The 21847-nt window shown below is 32.6% G+C and overlaps 1 protein-coding gene across 2 annotated transcripts in view; it reads left to right on the top strand.

Annotated features, from left to right (window-relative positions):
- LOC129944587 (oxysterol-binding protein 1) overlaps positions 1-21333 on the top strand; it is a 30984-nt gene extending 9651 nt beyond the window's left edge. For both annotated transcript variants that reach the window (XM_056054115.1, XM_056054116.1), the window contains exons 6-13: positions 91-250; positions 1273-1323; positions 13787-13968; positions 18461-18717; positions 18792-19170; positions 19244-19578; positions 19647-19784; positions 20555-21333. In XM_056054115.1, the coding sequence (XP_055910090.1) occupies positions 91-250; positions 1273-1323; positions 13787-13968; positions 18461-18717; positions 18792-19170; positions 19244-19578; positions 19647-19784; positions 20555-20765 (1713 nt within the window). In that variant the 3' untranslated portion in view covers positions 20766-21333. The remainder of the gene's footprint in view (positions 1-90; positions 251-1272; positions 1324-13786; positions 13969-18460; positions 18718-18791; positions 19171-19243; positions 19579-19646; positions 19785-20554) is intronic.
- The last annotated feature ends 514 nt before the right edge of the window (positions 21334-21847 follow it).

The raw sequence follows: 21847 nt of genomic DNA, 5'->3' as shown, positions 1-21847 counted from the left end.
AAACAGGTCAATTGTATCACTTAATTCAGATTTACTTATTATTCATTTTAAAAGAGTCATGCAGAATAATAAAAAGTAATTAATTTTCAGGCTTGTTCGGACTATCTTAAGACAGCCGAATCTCAAGGACAAAAATGGTCAAAAATGCTTCACCACGAGCGTGAAAAGCGACAAAGCTTAGAAGAGATGGTCGAACAATTAGCAAAGCAGCATACTCAGTTGGAGCAAGCTGCTCATCGGATTATGCCAAGTAAGTTCAAAACTGTCCTTTTATTTTTTGTATTTCCAAAATAGCGCTCTGGATATTTTAAGTAATTGTACAGGGTTCGGCAAAAAGATCTCCCATTTTTTAAAAAGTGAACACCGTGAAGTGTGTGCTGTTTTATTATATTATATTATTTTTTGGCATAAATCAATGACTTAACGAAGCCCTAATACCAATCGACGAGCTCATTTATTGAGATAACACTCGCCAAACTTACTCTTCAATAAATCGATTTTAGAATGTGTTGTGTGGCCTCTGAGAACACATCATCCAAGTCCGTATCTTCCAATTCGTGCCAAAAATAACTCGGTTACCATTAAGGGATAACGCTGTTAACCACAGTATCATTACTATAGTTATCGTCGGCAAAAGAATATGATAAACCGCAGTGAGCGGTCATTTTTTTGCGATGAATTTCATCATATTCTCCAGAGCCTAATCGGAGAGCGAACGTCGCTTCAAATAGTCCATCGGCTTTAATTCTTGAATCAGCTTGATCTTTAATGGGTGTAAACCAAGATCCTTATGCAAAATACGCTATTATTGATTTGGATTACGGAACGGCAGCAATATTTTCGAAAATCCGACCATCCCGTTGTCTGACAAGGCAACATCACAATAAATATGTAAACTCAAATTTACATACTAAACGACCTTATATAAGAGTTAACGCTCTTAAAGCCACTTCCTCCGAATTTCGGTTGACAATTTTTGTAATTTGCAAACATTGCTCGTTCGTGTACTTTGCCATTATAAAATGTTGAGTTAACTGAATAAATTCACCATGACGATCGATGATTAGTAAAAGGGTGTGTTCATAAATAAAATTCAAAGTTGTCAAGTCAATATAAAAGATGTTTACAATTTGCATTAAATTATTTACCATTTCCATTTTTATATTATAATTCGTTGTATGTGAAACTAATCTGCTTTTCATGACACCCAAAAGACATTTTTTATTTTGCTTTATTTTTTTATTTATTTTTATGTTTTTTGCCATCTTGCAGGATCAAAAAATCCAACCATTTCAAACTCCGATGATTCCTTTTACATACAATGTAAGTTCGTAAATTCCATATCTCTTTTAAAAAAAAAAACTATTTACATTATGGTTCATTGTTAAAAGGTAAATAATAAGATCTATTCAAAATTGAAGTCCATGTCACTACTCAAAAGCATTAGTACGTAAAACTGACCTAAACTAATAAATGTTTGTCATCCAAATTATTCAGTTTCAAACTGCTATGTATGAATCAAACAATAATTAGTTTCTTTAATAAATGTATGGCTTAAAAATAAACTGAAAGAAAAAATAATAAAATAATTGTTGGCTGAGCTGACCTAAGTCAGTCCTTACCCCGAAAATAAAAATAGATATTAAATCTAGAACAAGTGCAAAATATGTATAAACTCAATTCAATTCAATAAAATTCCGCCATTTTGTGCGGGAGGGGACCTACAGTTTATATGCCGAATCCAATCCGAACGGCTAATTTAAACAAGCACTTTCCATTGCCATGACAAGAATTATTCTTTGAGAATTTGTCAATTCGTCGCCAAAGGCAGGCTGAACATGTAGGAAGGTTTTGAATCCAAGACCTCTGGCATGACAGTCCTAAGCACTAACCATCACGCCATGTGTACTTCTCTGTGATATAATTCAACAAAATTAGTACAGCGATGAAACATTGGGCGTATACGCACTTTTATTATTTTAATGATATTAGATACAAATGTTTTGCATTATTACTTTCATAGTAGGCTTTCTGCCAGTAACAAAAAAAAATATGGAGTACCTAATTTGATTTCGGTTAGACTATTCGCTTATTTTCACTTATTACTATTGGTAAAACGATTAAACATAGAACTAATAAACTTTTGTTTTTACTGAACAAAAGAATTGTGAATATTAAAAGTTCAACTAAAAACCGTTAAATTTATAAATCCCAATCATATTATTGACAAAAGAATCTGGTTTTTACGTTTTTTTAATGATTACAACTCATTTTGTCCTTACCCATTCTTAATGCAATAACAAAAAGAGGCTGTGATTCCACCCAGACAACTTTCCGTCCCGTTTTGTTTGTAGATTTTCATGTTTTGTTCAAAGAATTGTGAGTTGAATTATTCTAAAAGATTTAAAAATTACCAGCAATTAAATAGTTTGATTTCAAAATCTATTTTTTTTAAACGGGATTTTTAGTCGAACAACAATTTTTACCAATTTTGGTAGCATTTATTTAAACTTTTTATTTCTTATATAAACAAATAAAAATTGTATGTTTGAAATTAATTTGAAGTTAATAGCTCCTATTGTTCATGAGATATCGAGAACTGAACATCAATTTTTACGAAATTTGGGTACGATTTTTTGAAGATTTTATTTACAAAATGTATGGAATGTCCAAAACTATATTTTCTGTGAGAAAACCTAGTTTGAAGCCAATATTTTTAATTTTTGAAAAGATATTTGAGTCGAAAGTAAATTTGAACTAAGTTTTAGTTTTTTTATAAGACAAAATTAGGTTAACGCCATAATCTCAAATTTTTGAAAAGATATTTGAGCCAAAAATCAATTTTTACCAACTTTTTTAAATTGTTTTTGTAGCTTTTTTATTTTTTGTGAAAAAACTGTCAATACGATTTCTCTCAAAATTTTACAGATTGTAAAAAAAATTAATTTGAAGCCAATATCTCAAATTTTGGAAAAGATATTTAAGTAGAAAATAATTTTTTACGAATTTTTAGTATTATTTGTTCCAGTTTTTTATGAACAAAAAAACTGTCAATTCGATTTTTTTTTAAATTTTACCGAATGTTGACAACAATATTTCTTTAAAATATACTTGACTTGTTTCTCACTTCTGATCCTGATAAATACACAGTCACTGTATTGACAACTCTAGGCACATCGGGCCACAGTGTCATATCTGCTAATTTCTCGTGTCAAACAAATTCAGTTAAAGAAAGAGCTCCAAAGAGAAACGTTTGGCAGTACGAGAAAGCCAACTAGGACGGTCTCAATAATTTCTTCAGGATCTATAAATGGTCGTTATGCTTCCTCAGGAAGGCCTGCAACGCCTATATTCGAGGCGTTGCAGGCAATGTCCCAAAGGCAGTGAGAATTTTTGGTCTTTCGTAAAAAACATGAGGAATTCTTCCTCGGATCCTACACTTGTTGTCAATGACACTCCTTTAGTTAGCTCTGTTGATAAAGCCAACTTATTTGCAAGGCAGTTCTCCGAAAATTCCACCTTACCAGATAGTGTCATTGCTCCCCCAGTTCTTGAACGTGTAAATGATTCTATGAGACCAATCCGATGGCCCAGATGGTATCCCCGCTATTATTCTGAAGAGGAGTTCTTCCACGCTAGCAAAACCACTGCGTAAGCGTTTCATCTATCGTATTCTTCTGGGCTCATTCCGAGTAGTTTTAAAACTGCATTTGTTCAGCCAATCCCAGAAAAAGGGAATCTTCTTCTCCCACATATTATCGACCAATAGCACTAACGTCCCTTCTTTACAAGGTTATGGAAACGCTCATTTATTATCATTTTAAGAAATATCTTGAGGAGCAGAAGCTTCTTTATGACCGGCAATACGGCTTTCGTAGCAATAGGTCCACTGGTGATCTCATGGTTCATCTCACCGAACAGTTGAACAAATCTTTATAAAATAAAGTCTGGGATCTAGCTCTTTTATCGAAAATGCGTGCTTTTGGTATTGACGAATCTCTTCTTCGTTGAATTAAAAATTTTCTTTCGAACCGTTCAATACAAGTTGTTTTGGACGGATTCAAGTCTGAAACCCATAGGTAGTATAAATGCTGGCGTACCCCAGGGCTCCGTTTTGTCTTCTTATCCAATGCATTGTTTCACTGACAAAAGCACCCTCAGCTTTTCATATTCGTTTCCAGACTCACAACCCTCCTTTTCGGATGTGGAACTGCGACGGCAAAATATAATAAGCTCATTAAATTCCGACAGCATTGTACAATGGGTAACACAAAACCGAGTGGAATTTAATGCTTCTAAAACCCAATGCTGTCTTGTATCGTTAAATCGAGATATACCCTATTTGCCACTATCCATGAGTGGCAAATCCACTTGCATCAACGAAACTGAAACATCTGGACATCCTTGGAATGTGCATCAGCAACCACCTTTTGTGGAGCGATCACATACGCGATGTCGCCAAAAATTCCGCAAGATGTCTAGGTTTTTTAAGACGATGCATGACATTTTTCCTCTCGTCTGATTTGGCTACAATCTACAAAACCTATATTCGTCCGGAACTTGAATATAACTCTCATCTCTGGGCTGATGCTCCAGTAACTTATTTAAGCCTCTTTCACAGTTTTCAAAGCTGAGCTTTTAAAATGATTGGTGACATTAACATCAACTAGTTTACGTCACTTGAACGTCGACGAAAGTTTCTTGTCTCACCCTTTTTTACCCTTATTTTAATGGAATGTGCTCTAGTGAAATAGCCAGTTGCATTCCCTCATACAATTTACCCGTAATACCCGCGCTTCTAGGAATGCTTATCAGTTAACCCTTAAGCCCAACTTCGGCCAACTAGCTGGCGTTATTGGTTCCTGAGATATTTAGGGTTAACCAAAATTTCCAACACGCAATTTTTTCAGAGTCATTTCTGCATTTCTTGAGCTATGGCCTATGGACGACCAAAATACCGTGTTTAAGCGCATTATCCCACAGTTCTATAAGTATTTAAAACCACCCTTTTCTTGAAAATCAAGTTCCCGATACTTTGCATTTTAAAATCACCAATACCAGCACCTTTTTAAGGACTATTACGGTTATGCTATTTTTCAAATTATCACAAAGTCAGTTGCAGATATTTGGCCTAAATATGTATAATAAAGCAATTTATAAAGTTTTTAAAGAACGAAATTTCTCGACAGAAGCGTAACCTGTAACAGACCAAGTAAATGTTGCTGAACCGAATGAAGTATTGAAAGAGGTGGTGGACTACTCATTGCGGTCCGTGTCACTTTTTGGCATGTACATAGTCTAATTGAATTGCAATCAAACCTTTCTACTTTCTACCTTAATATTGAACAACATTTTGTAAGTTTAGAAATAGGTGAATCCGAATTATTTGTTTTTGTTAGCTATATTCCTCCAAAGAGCAATTTCCCTTTAACGTTTCAACTGAAATTAAAGGGTATTTATAGAGTTTGTTGGTCAATATAATTTAATCCAAGTCAATTCTCAAGATTCGAAATCGAATAGCCTGTAATCTAGTTTTGTAAGGGTATAATTTGTCTAAATCATCAACGAGAATTCGTTTTTCTGTGTACTTGTTTTTTATCGAAAGTAACTTCGAACTAAACACCGAGTGTTTTTGGACTTTCATAATCTCAAGCTAGTAGTATAAAGTATCAGGAGTAGTGATGCACTTACAATACGTATGTAATTTATTCTCTGACTATTTTCAATCAGTTTACTCTTTAGACTGTACCCCTATCCAGAAGCTTCCTTCTGCAAGTAGAATTGTCAATATCGGTTCTTTAGTTTTTCGTCCATTTGAAATAGAAAACATTTTATCTAAATTGGATGTTATTAAAATTGAAGGTCCTGATATGATTTCAGCTATCCACTCCCATGGATTTTTAATCTTTCGTTAGCCAAAGAGCAATTCTTGGATTGCTGGAAGGTTTCTAATTTATCACAAATTTTTAAGTCGGGTTTGAAACAGATATAGCTAATTATAGACCCATTTGTAAAATTTCTTGGATTCCGAAAGTATTTGAAAAGCTAGTCTGTAATAGGTTAACTGAGTTATTTCAGAATCATATTTCAATTTCTCACCGTGGGTTTATAGCAGGGAAATTAACGGCAACAAACTTGGCTCAACTAATCAATTTCATCATATCGAATAAGGAGAATCATCTTCAAACAGGTATTATTTTACAGGTTTTGTAAAGCATTTGATAGAGTTAACCACCAAATCATATACAAAAAAAAACTAATTTCTCTGTGCATTCACTCTTCTCTTTTAAAATGGCTTGTGTCATATTACTGTTGAAATATTTAAAGTTGATAGTTCGTTCCTAAAAATTGTGTTGGTCCCATCTGGTGTTCCGCAAGGAAGCCGGATTACCGGATGTTTTTAAAATTCAAATCTCTCGAGAATTGTCGTCGTATGGTTTCATGTCTCAAGCAATGCTCTAATGAAATATCCAGTTGCATTCCTCCCCTCAATCAATTTAACCGTAGTACACGTTCTTTTAGGAATGCGAATCAGTTTACCCTTGAGCCCAATTTCGGTCGTATTGTAAAGTACAGAGATTCTTTTTTTAGTCGCACTACACGAATGTGGAATGCTTTCAAAATCAAAAAATCAAATGGGGTGGCGCAACAGTCCGTTGTAAACCAGGGCTTAGTGACTTACAACTCTCCACCATTCCTGTGTGCGAGTACTGTTGTCAGGAATGGAAGGGACCTACAGTTTAATGCCGAATCCGAACGGCTAGTTTGAGAAAGCACTTTTTCATGACAAGAATTACTCTTGAAGGATTTGTCAATTCCTCGCAAGAGGCAGTACCCGCGAATTTTTTTTTTTTTTTTAATTAAGGTGGCACAGGCAGGGATTGAACCCAAGACCCTTTGCATGACAGTCCAACGCACTAAGCATCATGCCACGGGTGCTTTACCAGGCTCAATATTTCCCACTCATTACAATGTGCAGACATTCAAAACCAATGTGCATCGGTATCTCCTTTAAATCCTATCCTCCCTTCCTAATTACTCGCACTGTGCATTATCATTATAAGGGTATTCATACCCCCTTGAGTGCGCGTACAATATAAAAAAGAAGCATTTTACAAGATATCCAATTTGTAAGCTTAACTGCAGGATTGCAAGGCCTTCTTATTGAAGTAGATGATTGTTGTTTAGTATTCAATCTCTTTATGATGGTTGGTCTTATTTGTCAGTTATGTTTTTGAGAGACATAATAACTTTTCATATCAATTGTTCTCCTTTATTAACATTCAATTATTGTGTTAACGCGCTCTCTAGAACAACACGCTATCGGTTACAATTTTATGAGTTTCATAGTATGAATTATTTAATTTGCGATAAGACTGATATTAATCTTGATGTTTCGAGAGATATATAAAAAAAGTTTGTTGGAAAATCTATCAATATATAATAGTACACGAATAGCAAAAGCAATATCCTAAGTATGAATACTACCGATAAAAGTTTAAGTAGAATGGGTTTTTGACATTTATACGAGTCTCGAATTAATCTTATGTAATTTCGTTTTCAAATGCTGGTACGATTGATATTGCATTCGTATCTCGATGGCAGTGTTCGTTAAGTAGTTGTGCATTTGTAATCATGTGTTTTCCATTTGGGGAAAAAAAAATCTGTTACTGTTGATATTTTTAAGTTTTGTTAATTAAAATGGACTAACTGGGCTTTTTTTGCAAGAGAAAACAATAGAAAAGATAATTAATTTTTGCTATGTTTCCACCAAAGGTTTATATCAGTTTAGATTAAATAAATCTTGTTGGTGTTTGCACCACACAAGTTAAGTGTGACATCACTTTCTAAAATGGTGTTTCGATGTTTCTTATGAAGTGCAAGTGAGATAGTTTGATTCGTGTTAAACAATGAAGAACTGAATAGTTCAGCAACGTACTCGTATATGTGCATTTTTTTTTAATTTGAATTAAACAAAACTATATTTTTTGTACACAAACATGCAAATGCATTATCTGTAAAACAACTCCTCTACATAGGTTTTTTTTTACAAATTTTGAAAAAAGCTGCGATTGTTAAATGAACTATTTTTATAGAATCTCAATTTCCAGGTGTTTTCTTACCGTTTCTTCTTGAAAATTGTCCATTTTATTAGATTTTGTTAGTTTTTTTGCTGAAGTTAATTTTAAGTTTTGATTTTCACACACATTTTCTTCTATTTGCGTTTTTTTATTATTATTCTAAAGATCTTCTTTCAGTTGTACCATTTTTAAATACGAAACAAAATTTGGCTACTGCCGATGTGTTTTCTTGAGAATTTTTTACTATGCTATTTATAGAATGCCAAAAAAGCACGGGTAATATCAAAACTTTAACTTCCTAAAAATTTAAAGAATTTAATTTGATTTTCTTTTCTTTTTTTCACAAATGTATCTTTATTTATTGTAGAAATTATAAATCAATTTAGTAATATTTATTGAATGTTATAAGCATTAAGACCCCTACAATCAATGGCGGATCCAGGGTGGTCATGACCCCTACAAATTCCTTTCAATCCAAAACTAATCGTATTGCGTTAATGGATATGACCCCCATTATGTTATAAATTATTTATTTTTTGTATATCAAAACAACATTTGTATTTTACTTCCTTAATCTTTGTTACTTAAAGTACTACTTTTAGCTGAGGACTGGACCAAGAACATAATATGAATCGGAAATTCAGTTTTTCCAAAAACAAAGCACAAATTCATCAACTTTTGACCAACTGACAATCCAGGGGGGGGGCATATGAGCTATAAAGCATATATAGTTAAGGTGTATAAGTAAAGAATTTATCGACATTCATCAAAAAGTGGTTTACTGTGCAAAACAACTAAAATTTTTGTTTTCACTCAATGTGGAAATAAGAAAAAGAGCAAATATTCAGGTTCTTAAGAAGATACCTTAAATAAGAGATCATCAATTTTATATTAAGTTGCCTTTAAATTCCTTAAACTAGCCTTCAATTTTATTATTACATTTTTTTTGACACAATTAAAAAGTGAATATTGAAGTGATTTTACTTTCGAAATATAGGAACTATATGGTATGTTTTGCATTAGTTAACAATTTCGAACTAGAGCTTTTAATCAAATATGACATTACGACGGTAGAGAAGTCGAAAAAAGTGGGTACCACGATTCTGTATGTCTTTCCTGGCTTCTACAGTCCAAACAATTGCGAAAAATAACAGCAGTCCCCATACAAATTTGTTGGTTGAAACATGTGATTTTTCTAAAACTTTCCCTTAATTTTGTGTTCTTAATTTGGCTTCTTTCTACAAGAAAAACATATTTTGGTATTACCTCAGAAGGGTACCCCTCAAACACCTTCATTTTGTTTTTAAGTTTTCACAAGAGCTAATGGACCGATTTCAATAATCTTCTCTTTCTGTGCAAGCTCTTTTTGATGATCAAAAAATATTAATTTTGTTTACAAAACTCGATATCTCACAAAAAGGTCAACATTCGTTAACGGCATAAATATATCAAAAATATTTTTAAGACAAAATTTCAAATTTAAAATGATATTCGAAAAATAAGTTAATCTAGATTTTTTGACAAATAAAATGTTATTTAAATTTTTGAGAAAAGCTTATTTTGCAGATACATTTTTAAATCTTAAAATATAGGAAATATTTTTAAACAGACTTTTTGGAAAATATTATCAAGTTCTAGTGAGCCAGCCGTGCCTTTTGTTTATTTCAACATTAGTTTTCTGTTGATTACAAAAGATCTTAAAAAACTAAATGAATCTACTTTTGAAGTGAATTTGCTTTGGATGCTCTAGAACTAATATTTAAACACGAATTTCAATAATATAAATGTCTCAGAAACAGCAAAAGTCACACTTTTGTTAAACTAATGACTAATTGAAAAATATAATAAACGGGTCATATCTATTGATATACAAGCTTTGAATCTCTTGAGATTTGAAGTGAAAAGAAATTCTGAAACGAGTAATTTGTGAGTGCAACACAAACGTTTCTTCCAAACTTATTTTTTTAATTTAATTTTTTAAAAGAAATGTACTTAAAAGCACCTATTTTCTCAAATTCATGAACCAAACATTTGTCTCTCTAAAATTTTTAAGTTTTGTTGACTCCTTTAAGATCGACGAGTAAGCAGACTGATAGCGATAGTAATTACAGACTTCTGAAAATTTAGTTCAAAAAAACTTCGTCAAAAAAAGTCCGACATTTCTTCATATCCTCTCTTATTTTCTGCATTTTTGAATTTTTTAGCGTTCTTAGCATAAATAGAAATGGATGCAAGAAAAGTATATTTTATTTTTGGAAAAAAAGTTACGTTTCAAAACAATTTCTTACATTTCTGCGAAAATTGCAGCAAAAACCACCTAAACTATTGTGTTTTAGCTATTAAATGTGGCATATTAAGAAAACTTTTGGAAACTAGGAATGCTTTCATATGTAGGGAGTGATCCAAATTAAATAGTTAGACCATACGTTGCTGGACAACAGTGTTCTAAAATAATTTGATAAGTAAAGTTGTCATTTTAGCAGTTGAAATGTGTAAAGGTTAGGTTAATACACTCGTACACAATATGTTATTTACATTTTGTTAGCCTCCTTTACAAAACATTAAAAAACAATTTTAAACGTTGACTAAAAACTCATCTAAGCGTGTGACCTCCTCTGATGAAAAGTCTGGATCCGCCCTTGCCTACAATTATATTAATTAGTATCTAGCCCACAAAGCTTGTAACCTGAAAACTAAACGACTTGTAACAGTTTAAAAAGCACTTATAAATGTGTTTGGCAGTTCTTAAAAAAGTTCTGGTACCGGCTCCTTTATTTTTTTCAAGAACCAGTGCCAGTACCAATACCCGTTAATTGTAATGGTACTAATATTTGAAATTTTACAGCACTGCTAACATCAATACTTTTATTTCTATGATGACGGCACTGCACCTGCCACCCACCACATTGTGTGCAATGCTCGTGCTAGAAGAACACATTAGACAGTTAGAAAGAGATATACTCGTATAAGCTAAGAACGAGAACAATAATTATTATTAAGAAAAGCTTCCCCCAAAAAGCTCAATCATTTGAGTACATTTGTCAGACTTTTCAAACAGTCTTTTCATTTTATTTTATTTTTCATCACACAATACGAAATACGAATACAGTTTAGAGTTTACTTGCTTTGACGACCTACCGAACATACTTACGTATACAAAAATGCTAAATCAGCACAAAACCTGTCAATTAGAAGTTTAATTTACATAAAAGCAAGGAATTTATAATAATAGGTACATCAAAAACAATATTATTCGACTGCAACGCGTAATTGCCTCATATATAAGTTTTGATTGTTCGTCTATCGTTTTATAATTATTTTGATTTACCTGCCTTCGAAACGGTGCAAACGAAAATTCAACAATCTCGTTAAAGAAACAACTACCTACCTACCTGCATACCTACTTACAAAAAATTCAAGTTGTCAACATCGAGTAATCTTGTCGTCGTCGGTCGTTGTCGTCGGCCTTCAAGCCCAACAAAAAAGTTGGTGACATTTGTTATTTTGCGACTCACGAGTTAGGTACCTTACCTACTCTCACAAATATCACTGAAGAGTTCTATATCATTTCTATACCCAATCACCCCGTTCCGTTTAGCTTATTTGTTGAATTATCTTTTATTTAATAATAATTCTTTTATTTTTGATATCCAAATTTAATACCTTCTCTTCTTGTTGTTGGCTTAACAAATTCTGTGCTGTGCATGCATACCTAAAATGTGTTGCCACTTTGCGTCTGACCGATACGCTACACAGTAGAGTATTTAATACAAAAAACGGGCTAGATTTAAAAATTGTTTAGTCCGTTTATACACAACATCTTTGAAATCATTCAATATGGCTTTGGAAATTGCATCACTATGTACAACGTCAAGGTCAAATACATCATTAAAAATTGTGTTGACAAATAACGAAAAGATGGTACATTTATGATGATTAGCAAAAGTCACTTAATTGCTAGTACAGTAATTAATTAATGTATATTATAAATTGGTTCTTTTTTCAAAGAAAATTATATCAATAAATATTTCAAAATGTAACCAAATAAAAATCCCTATTCTGCTATTTACGTGGATCGTATATTCGATTCATCCATTCGATTCCCTTTCACACTGCCTTGGCATTCTGCTATCCATCGGGTGAACTGCATTATCCCAAACCAATTTGACATTCAAATAAACAGCTGTTCGTGTAAAAATCTTGGGAATGTTGTATAAATTGTTTTAATTCATACAAAAATTAAGTTTAATCAATGCACTCAAACAGAATAATTTGTGTAATTTTTGGAAATGGGCAGTATTTGACTTTATTCCAATTGAAAGCAGTGTAATAAGAGAATCATCAATCATAGAGCTTCGGAGAAATGTTAAAAAGTGTCTTCCTTCCCCTAAAAATGTTAATATTCTTTTAATTATAAAACAAATAATAGAGAATCCTCAAACATAGAGCTTCGGAGAAATGTTAAAAAGTGTCTTCCTTCCCCTAAAAATGTTAATATTCTTTTATTTATAAAACAAATATTCTAAATTTAGCATTAAATTAGTATTCACTTACATTTTGCTTACAAAAATTAACCAACCAGACATCAAATGAACAATCCGCTGCATTTTATATGCGGATCTGAATTGTATAGAATGAATGTTTTCACGTGAATAGAAGAATACCGCGCAGTATTACCGACGTTACCGACTTTCAAAGATTTACTTCGAATGAAAGCAGAATAATGATTAGTGAAAATTCTGTGTTCTGTTTTTAGAGCCTTAGTCATGAACTTCTTAGTTAAATAAAATACTTTTTGTCTAAGACTTTGAATCAAATATCCCACTGTATGATTACTAGATTGACGTTTCAACAAACAGAGCGTTTCTTCAGAGCTTTTCTCCTTGTTGTTGATACATTTTTCGGTAGTTTAATTAGTTACAAATTACTGAATAGTGTGTGAGTGCTTCTAAAACAACTAGAAACTAATTTGTTGCCAACAAAAACAATACACTTTATAACTATAAGTTAACACTAAAGGTCGTATCTTTATTATTGTTTGAATTTCAATTCCAATCAACGGTAAGGAACTAAATAAAATCAAAGATACTCAATTAAATATGCCATCGAGTTGTCATAAGAACAAAACCTACTGGCTACAGCTACAGCTACACAAAACACAAGCAGAAGCAAAGACAGTCTTGCTGTCAGCTGAATGTTGTGAAAAATCATTTTTTGGGTTGTGTTGTCATTTGAAAAATATACTACCTATACTATACCTACCTCTTCCTTAAAATTAATTTCGTAAAAGGAAAGCAAAGAATATAAATGAAAATGAATTCATGGGAAAAGGTGAGCAAGTCAGCGCCCTCTGTGTTGAGTTTGTGTTTGTATTCGCATTCGTTTTTGTATCAATCAAACTCAATTAATAACTTGAAAGATAACAAATTTCTACATAGTGTAATTTTTTATTTTTTTATTTTTGATTTTTATTCAAAGTTAATCTATTTATCATGAGGGTAGTAAACCTTTGTTTTGAAACTTAATCAACACTACGCCCAAATTGAGTGTTATCATTCCAGTTGTTGCCCAAATTGCACAAGTATACATTTTTCTTAGTTTCATTAAAACAATAAATTGAAGAAAACCAGTGAAGAAAGAACTTCTTAAATAATTAAAAGTGTTTTTTAACTCAGGTACATATTTTGTGGTGTTTTTGTTTTTAGATTCAGCGACATCAGATGACGATGATATTGAATTTTATGATGCTCAAGAAGATAATAATTCACTGAAAGATGAAGCAATAGAAGATTCTTCATTTATATTAAAGATACAAACAAGACGTTTTTCCCGTGATCGAACTGGCAGCTCATCGGAGAGTGAAGAAGTTAAAGCCGAAACAAAGCAGGTACGTCCAAAAGGATTTTAATAATAATATTTAGTGTCCTTCCTAGAGCTTAATGAGAATTTAATGGTTAACAATGGTGATGGTGACGTGGTTCCTTCAGTGTTTTCGTTTCGTTTTCGTGTTTCTGTGTTTTTTTGTTTTTGTTGTTGTTGTTGATGGTAGTAGTTTGTTGTTAAAAAAGAATGACTAATGGGACTCATTGTAACAGGTTACGGCCTTGAGATTTTTTATCTACACTGCAATGAAATAAAAATATGAAAGTCCTGCTGTGGTGTTTTTGTAGGTATTGCTATTGAGCTGTGTGCATTTCTTTCAATTACATATTTTGAGTATACCAGTTGTTTTTCTTTTGATTCGGTGAAGATACAAAATTGAAAGTTTTGTTATGAAATGTTAAAAATAATAAAAGTTTATTAAAAAAAAAAACACACAGCTTTCATTGATCTTTTTTCAATTGACGTTGTTATGTTTAAAAATATTTCCCTATGTAAAAAGAGTTAAGTGTTGACAACATTTTTTAAAATATCTTAAGTTCTTTCTTAAAACTGAGTTTGAGTCTATACATATTTTTATTTTGTTGTGGTCCGAAATGTGCTTCAAATTGTATTTTGAGTCAAACCCCTTCTTGACAAAATGATTTAAAGAACTCAAGAAAACCAATCGCCAGCTTTTGTTTTTCATTTTCTGCAAGGTCGGTGTTCGTGACAAAACCATATATATTTCAAGGGTGCATCGATGAAGTATTGAGAAGGAACTTATAGCATTTATTCCTTCAAAATTCCAAATGTTATTTAAAATGCATTAATTCAAATTATAGTAGATTTTTGGGTGATAGAAGAAAGATGTCATTTAATCTTCAGGCCGCTTCGATTTCAAAGACATTACTTAATCGATCTCATTGTTCTCGAAACTACAATACATTTCAGGCTTTTAAAAATAATCATTTATAATCGTAATGTATTAATTTTGTTTGTGAGAAATTTATTTATTATTGTTAATAAGCAAAAAAGTCTACTTCTTTGTACATATACTTGTTTGATACTTCGTCGGCCAGGTGTTCTCTGCCTTATCAATAAAAACTAAATACCATTTTTGATTAGACTTTGAAATTTATCACATACAGTTGCAGTCAAAAAAATTGCACTGAAATGTAACTTGAAATAATTTTGACGCATAAACTGTTTGTAGCATAAATGTTTTGTAAACAGATAAGCAAATTTGTTCTGATAGATGGAAGATAGATAGATATTCTTTATTCTGTGATTACAATTTTGATATTTACATAGTTATAACTTCTTAATAAATTTTAAAAACATGACATGGACTGTCGTCTGCCTGATGGTTATTATTTTTTACATTTTTTAATTAAGAAAATTAACATATTAAAACATAGTTATTATTGTTATTAAATTTTCATTTCAAATGACTTTAGGAAACAAATTGTAATGGAATAAGGACTTTTAGATTAGTTAAATCAAAATAAACATTTTATTTTTTTTTTTTTTAATTTTAAGAACTTTTAGTTTTAGGTTAGGTTAACGTGGCTGCGGATTTAGAATCCACACACTTAGGCCAAGAGAAAGGCCCGTTGTGATACAACAATTTATTCGGTAAAAGGATTCTTTTGCTGTTATTGGTTTGAATCAAAAATGTTCATCGATGATTCGGGCTCTGTATTTGATCGCTTCTTAGTAGAATTCGTAAAGGGGCATACAGTTCGCACCATTAAGATAGTTCATAACCTCTTCAACTTGCAGAAAACTTTTTTCATAGTGAACACGCCTTATCTCTTATCTTAAATATGGATCTTAAGAATTGTTATATTCGCTGGTGAAATAGTTTCTGTCGTTGGGATTAAATACGCACTTTGAAAAATATTGCCTTTCCGTTGATGATCGGGCCTTTTTTAATATGCGCATACCTTTCATTCTCGTCAATAACGGATATTACTTGGTAAAGCATCTTCTTCAATTGAACCCCATTCATACTCCAATTCAGGGTCAAGCCACCATCCGCAGCTAACAAGTTCCAATCTTTTACAACCATTTTTTTGTTTGCACCTCCATATTTAGTACTCTCACAATGTAGTCAACATTCAGTTTTAAGGTTGAAACAAACAGTGACGGAAGACCAGTTTCCAAATAATACATACATATATTTTGGAGCATTTATCGGGAGAAAAAATATTTTCCTTAAGAAAAAAACGTAATAGGCTTTCAACGAGCGCATACTTCTGTACTCCCATACCTGCGCACCATAAAACAGTATAGCTTGGGCAGTAGCATTATAAATTCTTTTCCAATTTACACATATTGCCGATTTGGCCTTATTTAGTTTGCTTTTAAGATCTAAAGATTTTTCGCCATATTGCCTTTGCTCGTCTCTCGCCATTCTTAAAGACCAGGACTTTTGATTTTTCCGAATTAACTTCTAGATTCACCACTTGACAATATTTCTCCAGTTTATTGATCATCAACTGTAGAGCAGTCGGTGACTCCGCAAGAATGACAATGTCATCGGCATACATGATCCGTTCGTTAGCAAACTCCACTCCACAATTGATATACTCAACCAAATCTCCTAGAAAAAGTGCAAATAACAAGGGGATTAGATCACAGCCTTGTCTCACTCCTTGGTCCACTTCAATCCTCTCTGATTTTTCTTTTCCGTTATAAATGTACGCTATGGTGTTTTGGTACAGTTTTTCAATAATTTTGACAAAATTAGTTTACACTTCTAGGTTAAATAGCTTGTATAGTAAAATGTTTCTATTGATAGAATCAAAAGCTGCTTTGAAATCGACATTAAAGGCGTACAGTTTTCTTTATTATGGTCGAGTTTCCACTGTGCGAGTGAACGGAGCACAAATATATCCACTGTGGAATATCCTTAACGAAAACCACTTTAAAATTCGCTAAGCTTGTTTACATCTTTCACCCAACTGTTCAAATCAAATGGGGTGGCGCAATAGTCCGTTGTGAACCAGGGCCTAGTGACTTACAACTCTCAACCATTCCTGTGTGCGAGTACTGTTGTGAGAAATGGAAGGGACCTACAGTTTTAGGCCGAATCCGAACGGCTAGTTTGAGAAAGCACTTTTTCATGACAGGAATTACTCTTGAAGGATTTGTCAATTCCTCGCAAGAGGCAGTACCCGCGAAAATTAATTTTTTTAAATTAATGTGGCACAGGCAGGGATTTAACCCAAGACCCCTTGCATGACAGTCCAACGCACTATCCATCATGCTACGGGTACTACACCCAACTGTTCAGTCTTTCGTTAAGAACGATTGGGAATATTTTTAAAGCTGCATTCAGAAAAGATATTTCTCTATAATTTGTAGGGTATTCTACATCACCCTACTTGTGAATTGGCATTATTAGGGCTTCAAAGAAGTGATCGGGGAACGTTTCAAATTTGAGCCAAATGTTAAGCGCTTCTGTTAATTTAATCTTAAACAAAATTGTGCTATTTTAAAAGTACTCAGCGGGTATACCATTTGGTCCAGCGGCCTTGCCATCTTTAAGACTTTTAAGAACACAACTCACTTCATTTGGAGATATATTCTTATCAAGTTTATCAATCCAAGTTGATGGTAGAGCACAACTCCAAAAAATGTGTTCTGTTCGGTGCAAGAATATTGAAGGGCTGAGTTGGAAGGCCTCTTAATACACATAAAATTGGGTTATTTCAGACCGCACCGGGAGCTGCTTTTAATATTCTAAGCCAAAAATTAGATACATCCATGAGTAACACATGATCTTTTGTAACTCCTAAAATGAAAATACATTTTCACCTGTAATAGGAAAAGGTCTTTTAATAAAGATCTTTGATTTCTAGAATTATCTCGACCGGTCATTTTGCACCAACTCCTGAGCGATTTTTCATGCACCTTTATGTTAACACACAGGAGATGATATCGAGCCTTTTCATCCATTGTATCGTTAGCGACATTTTCAATAAAAGGGAAAACTTAATTATTAAAATTAGCTAATGACTCACAAAGCTTTAAAGGCTATTGTCTTGTCTTAATTTAAGCATAATTAATAATTTCCAATACTGACTTCTGGTATAGGTAAATGGTTTGAAGGATCAGTAGTAAGCTTTTGATTTGTCGTTTACGGTATAATTTATTTTGGAGCCTGCGATAAATTGGCGGAAAGGGCTCGATATGTTGCCTTATGCAGTCGAGAATATATCGTTGTAGTGGAAATCTACATGACATGCCATGTATTTCATAAAACTTACCAAGAAATGTTTCTGTATAACAAAGTTGACCACAGCTGTTTATACAATTTCTCGAATCTAAAATCTCAAATCCACATGCAGAACATAATATCTTTCATGTTTTGTGCATGAAGATTAGGCATAGAAACAGTTTTAAATGTATGTAATTATACAATAAATATTTTCTCTGCAAATAAATCGAAACTCTTAAGTTCTTAAATTTATTTAATTTTAAATACATACTAAAAAAATTATTTTTTACAGGTCTTAGTTGTTCCTGAAAACGAGCAAAGCTCGCAATCTGTTGATACAATGGATCACCAAATTCAGACAGTTTTGCCAGGCAGATTTGGGAGCACGGTCAGTCTAAATCGTGTCATTAAAAACCGACGAACAAGAGTTCCTGATAAACCAAATTATCCTCTTAATCTATGGTCGATTATGAAAAACTGCATTGGTAAAGAACTTTCCAAAATACCAATGCCTGTTAATTTCAATGAACCTCTTTCAATGTTGCAAAGGTAATAGCATAACTACTTTTCATTGTCATTTATAATTTACAACCTCTCAATGTTATTTAAATTATCATTTTTAGGTTAACAGAAGACTATGAATATGCCGATTTATTAGACAAAGCAGCACAATGTTCCGATCCCTGTGAGCAGTTAGCCTACGTTGCTGCATTTTCCATATCCAGTTATTCAACAACTGCAAATCGAACTGGAAAGCCATTTAATCCGCTTCTTGGTGAAACTTACGAATGTGATCGTATGGATGACCTAGGGTGGCGTGTTATAGCCGAACAAGTTTCCCATCACCCACCGATGGCAGCAATTCACTGCGAAGGAAAAACATGGAATTGCTGGCAAGAGTTTACAATGACCAGTAAATTTAGAGGAAAATACCTTCAAGTTGTTCCACTGGGTAATGCATGTGTCGGTTTTGCCTCCGGCCAAAAATACTCATGGAGAAAAGTATGTTTTTTTTCTCTTTTTTTAATTTTGTTCATAAGAACGTGTTTATTTAAATAAATCATTTTAATTGAAGGTTACCACAACAGTCCATAATATTATAGTTGGTAAGCTTTGGATAGATAATCACGGAGAAACAGAAATTATTGGCCAGAACAAGGCGAAAGGTCTCAAGTGTCATTTAAAATATATTCCATATTCATATTTCACGCGGGATGCACAACGAAAAGTTAAGGGAATCATAATGAATGAAGAAAATGAAGTGAAATGGGTTTTGCGTGGAATTTGGGATAATAAAATCGAAATTGCGTCCGTTCTATCAACCTCAGGTTCTGCAGAAAGTCCAGTTTATAAGACAGGCAGTTACCGTACAATCTGGACAAGAAAACCACCACCAGAGGACAGTGAAAAGTAAAGAAAATTATAACAGATGTTTATTTTGTAACAAAACAAATACTTAAAGTAATTCTTTTGTATAGGTACTATAATTTCACTACCCTGGCTTGTCAATTAAATGAAATGGAAGAAGGCATCGCCCCAACAGACTCTAGGTTAAGGCCGGATCAGCGGCTTATGGAGGAAGGACGTTGGGAAGAGAGCAATGTAGAAAAAATGAGGTTCGTATAAAATTTATTTCAGATACTTCTTCAAGCAAGCAGCCTATTAGGCAATCCGTAAATACCATAGGTTTAATTATTTACTTTTAGTGAAGTTCATTTCTTCAGAGTATCACAATAGATCTCCCTGAATCTATGTGTGACAATATAACGCCATCAATCGCCAACCTCCCAAATTAACCTTACCTAACCTCAGAAGAGAACTTTTTATGTTCTGATATCAAATGTTTTTCTGTACCTCGACCTATGTGAAACAGAAATTTCAATCATAGAACTGATCTTCTTCTAGCCTTAAAGTTTATGTTTCAACAATTCATTAACAAGGAAAATAGAATTGAACAAATTATTAATTATCATTTATTAAGTTGTACACAAGATTCAATTTTAATGGCTAAACGACTTCATCGATTTCGCTTTAAAATTGTGTACATTAAAATGCCTTGCATTTTTATACTTAGACACATTTTTTCAATATGTTAGTGCAAATTATATTTTAATTGTATAAATGTAGTATTGGTTCAATTAATTCTTCCATGTAGAGGCCAGTGTTCCTAATGTTTTAATTTAAGTAATTTGTAATTTTTTGGTTAGCGTAAGTCGATGCATTTGATTCTCAAAAAATTTAAGATAGCGTTCAAAAAACTGCTAAGTGCCATAGTTCAAAAAAAGCCACACAAAGGTCGCTTTTCCAAAATGTATTTCGTTTATTAAAATAATACTTAAGTATTTAGATGAACTTATTTTGATGTCAAATTTTGTTTGTATTTCAGATTAGAAGAAAAACAACGTCTCAAACGAAGAGCACGCGAATCTGATGCTGAAAGTGCAGCTTCTCAAGGAAGACCCTACCCGCCTTATGAACCCATTTGGTTTGTTAAGCAACAAGAAGACGATAGCGAAAATGTTGTGCATGTCTTCAAAGGCAACTACTGGGAACATAAAATGAAACAAGATTGGAGTGTTTGTCCGGATCTATTTTAGAAAACCCCTAAAATCAATAGTTAATGTTAAATAAATGCAATGTGTTACGGAATAAATTAGGAATACCATTATGGGCCCTTTCAACTAACGCGAGTCAAAAGTTTGTCCATAATAGAAAGCTAACTTGGCAATTAAATTGTCGTTTGGTTGGGGAACTGAAATTGCAATAGTCATGGAAAAATCAGTACTAGTCCGAAATTCTTTGAGTTATTTAATTTATATGTCTTACAAATTGTCTTTTAAAGGTCGGAAAGATGGAGTTCTATTGCATTTTAAGTCCAACTCGCGACGAAAAGCAAACGCCTTTACTTTTTTTTCAGTTCACTCAATAAACATACGGCTTGTGCGCCTCTCACGCACCATTACTACCTACAATTACACATAAATATACCATTACAAATAATGAGTTCTAAGCTCCAGTGTTCACCGTAAATGACGCTTTAGTGCTGTTTGTTCTAATTTATTATTATTATTATTATTGTAATTATTATTAATTTCTTAGAGCTATTATATAAATATATTTAGAAGGAGAACAAAATAAAACAAATGTTTCCATTAACGTTTTCAAGTTAATTGTTTTTTTTTTCATTAAATAAATTTAAAAAAGATTTACAAACGATTGAATTTAATGACGTATGTTTATGTACATATGGTACATTAATTCTTAGCACGGATTTAATAGTAATATTAACTACTACAAAATGTACAACCGATGAAAATTTTTTTTAAATTATTTAATATTTTTGAGTTATAAGTGGTGACGAAAAAGAATTGTGTCTAGATCGTTTCTGTATTAAAAGTCATGAGAGACTTACGAAAGTATTTAGTTTTTTAATGAATAATAATTAAAATGTAAAGCCTATTGGAGTGAGGCTAGCTTGTTGGTTCCTTACATATAACTGTACGTAATATTGATCGAAAAGAACTTCATTTTCTGTTTCTACATTATTAAATATATGTTTTTATTATTGTTTTGGTACTTTGGCAATATCAAACACTAAAACGAAAGGGAACGATGAGCTCACTATGGCGATGTCGCCAAAAATGCCAAAAGATGTTTGGGTTTTCTAAAGCGATACCAG

This window comes from Eupeodes corollae, chromosome 2 (assembly GCF_945859685.1).
Source record: "Eupeodes corollae chromosome 2, idEupCoro1.1, whole genome shotgun sequence".
NCBI classification, from domain to species: Eukaryota; Metazoa; Arthropoda; class Insecta; order Diptera; family Syrphidae; genus Eupeodes; species Eupeodes corollae.
This window is presented reverse-complemented; position numbering and strand designations above follow the sequence as displayed.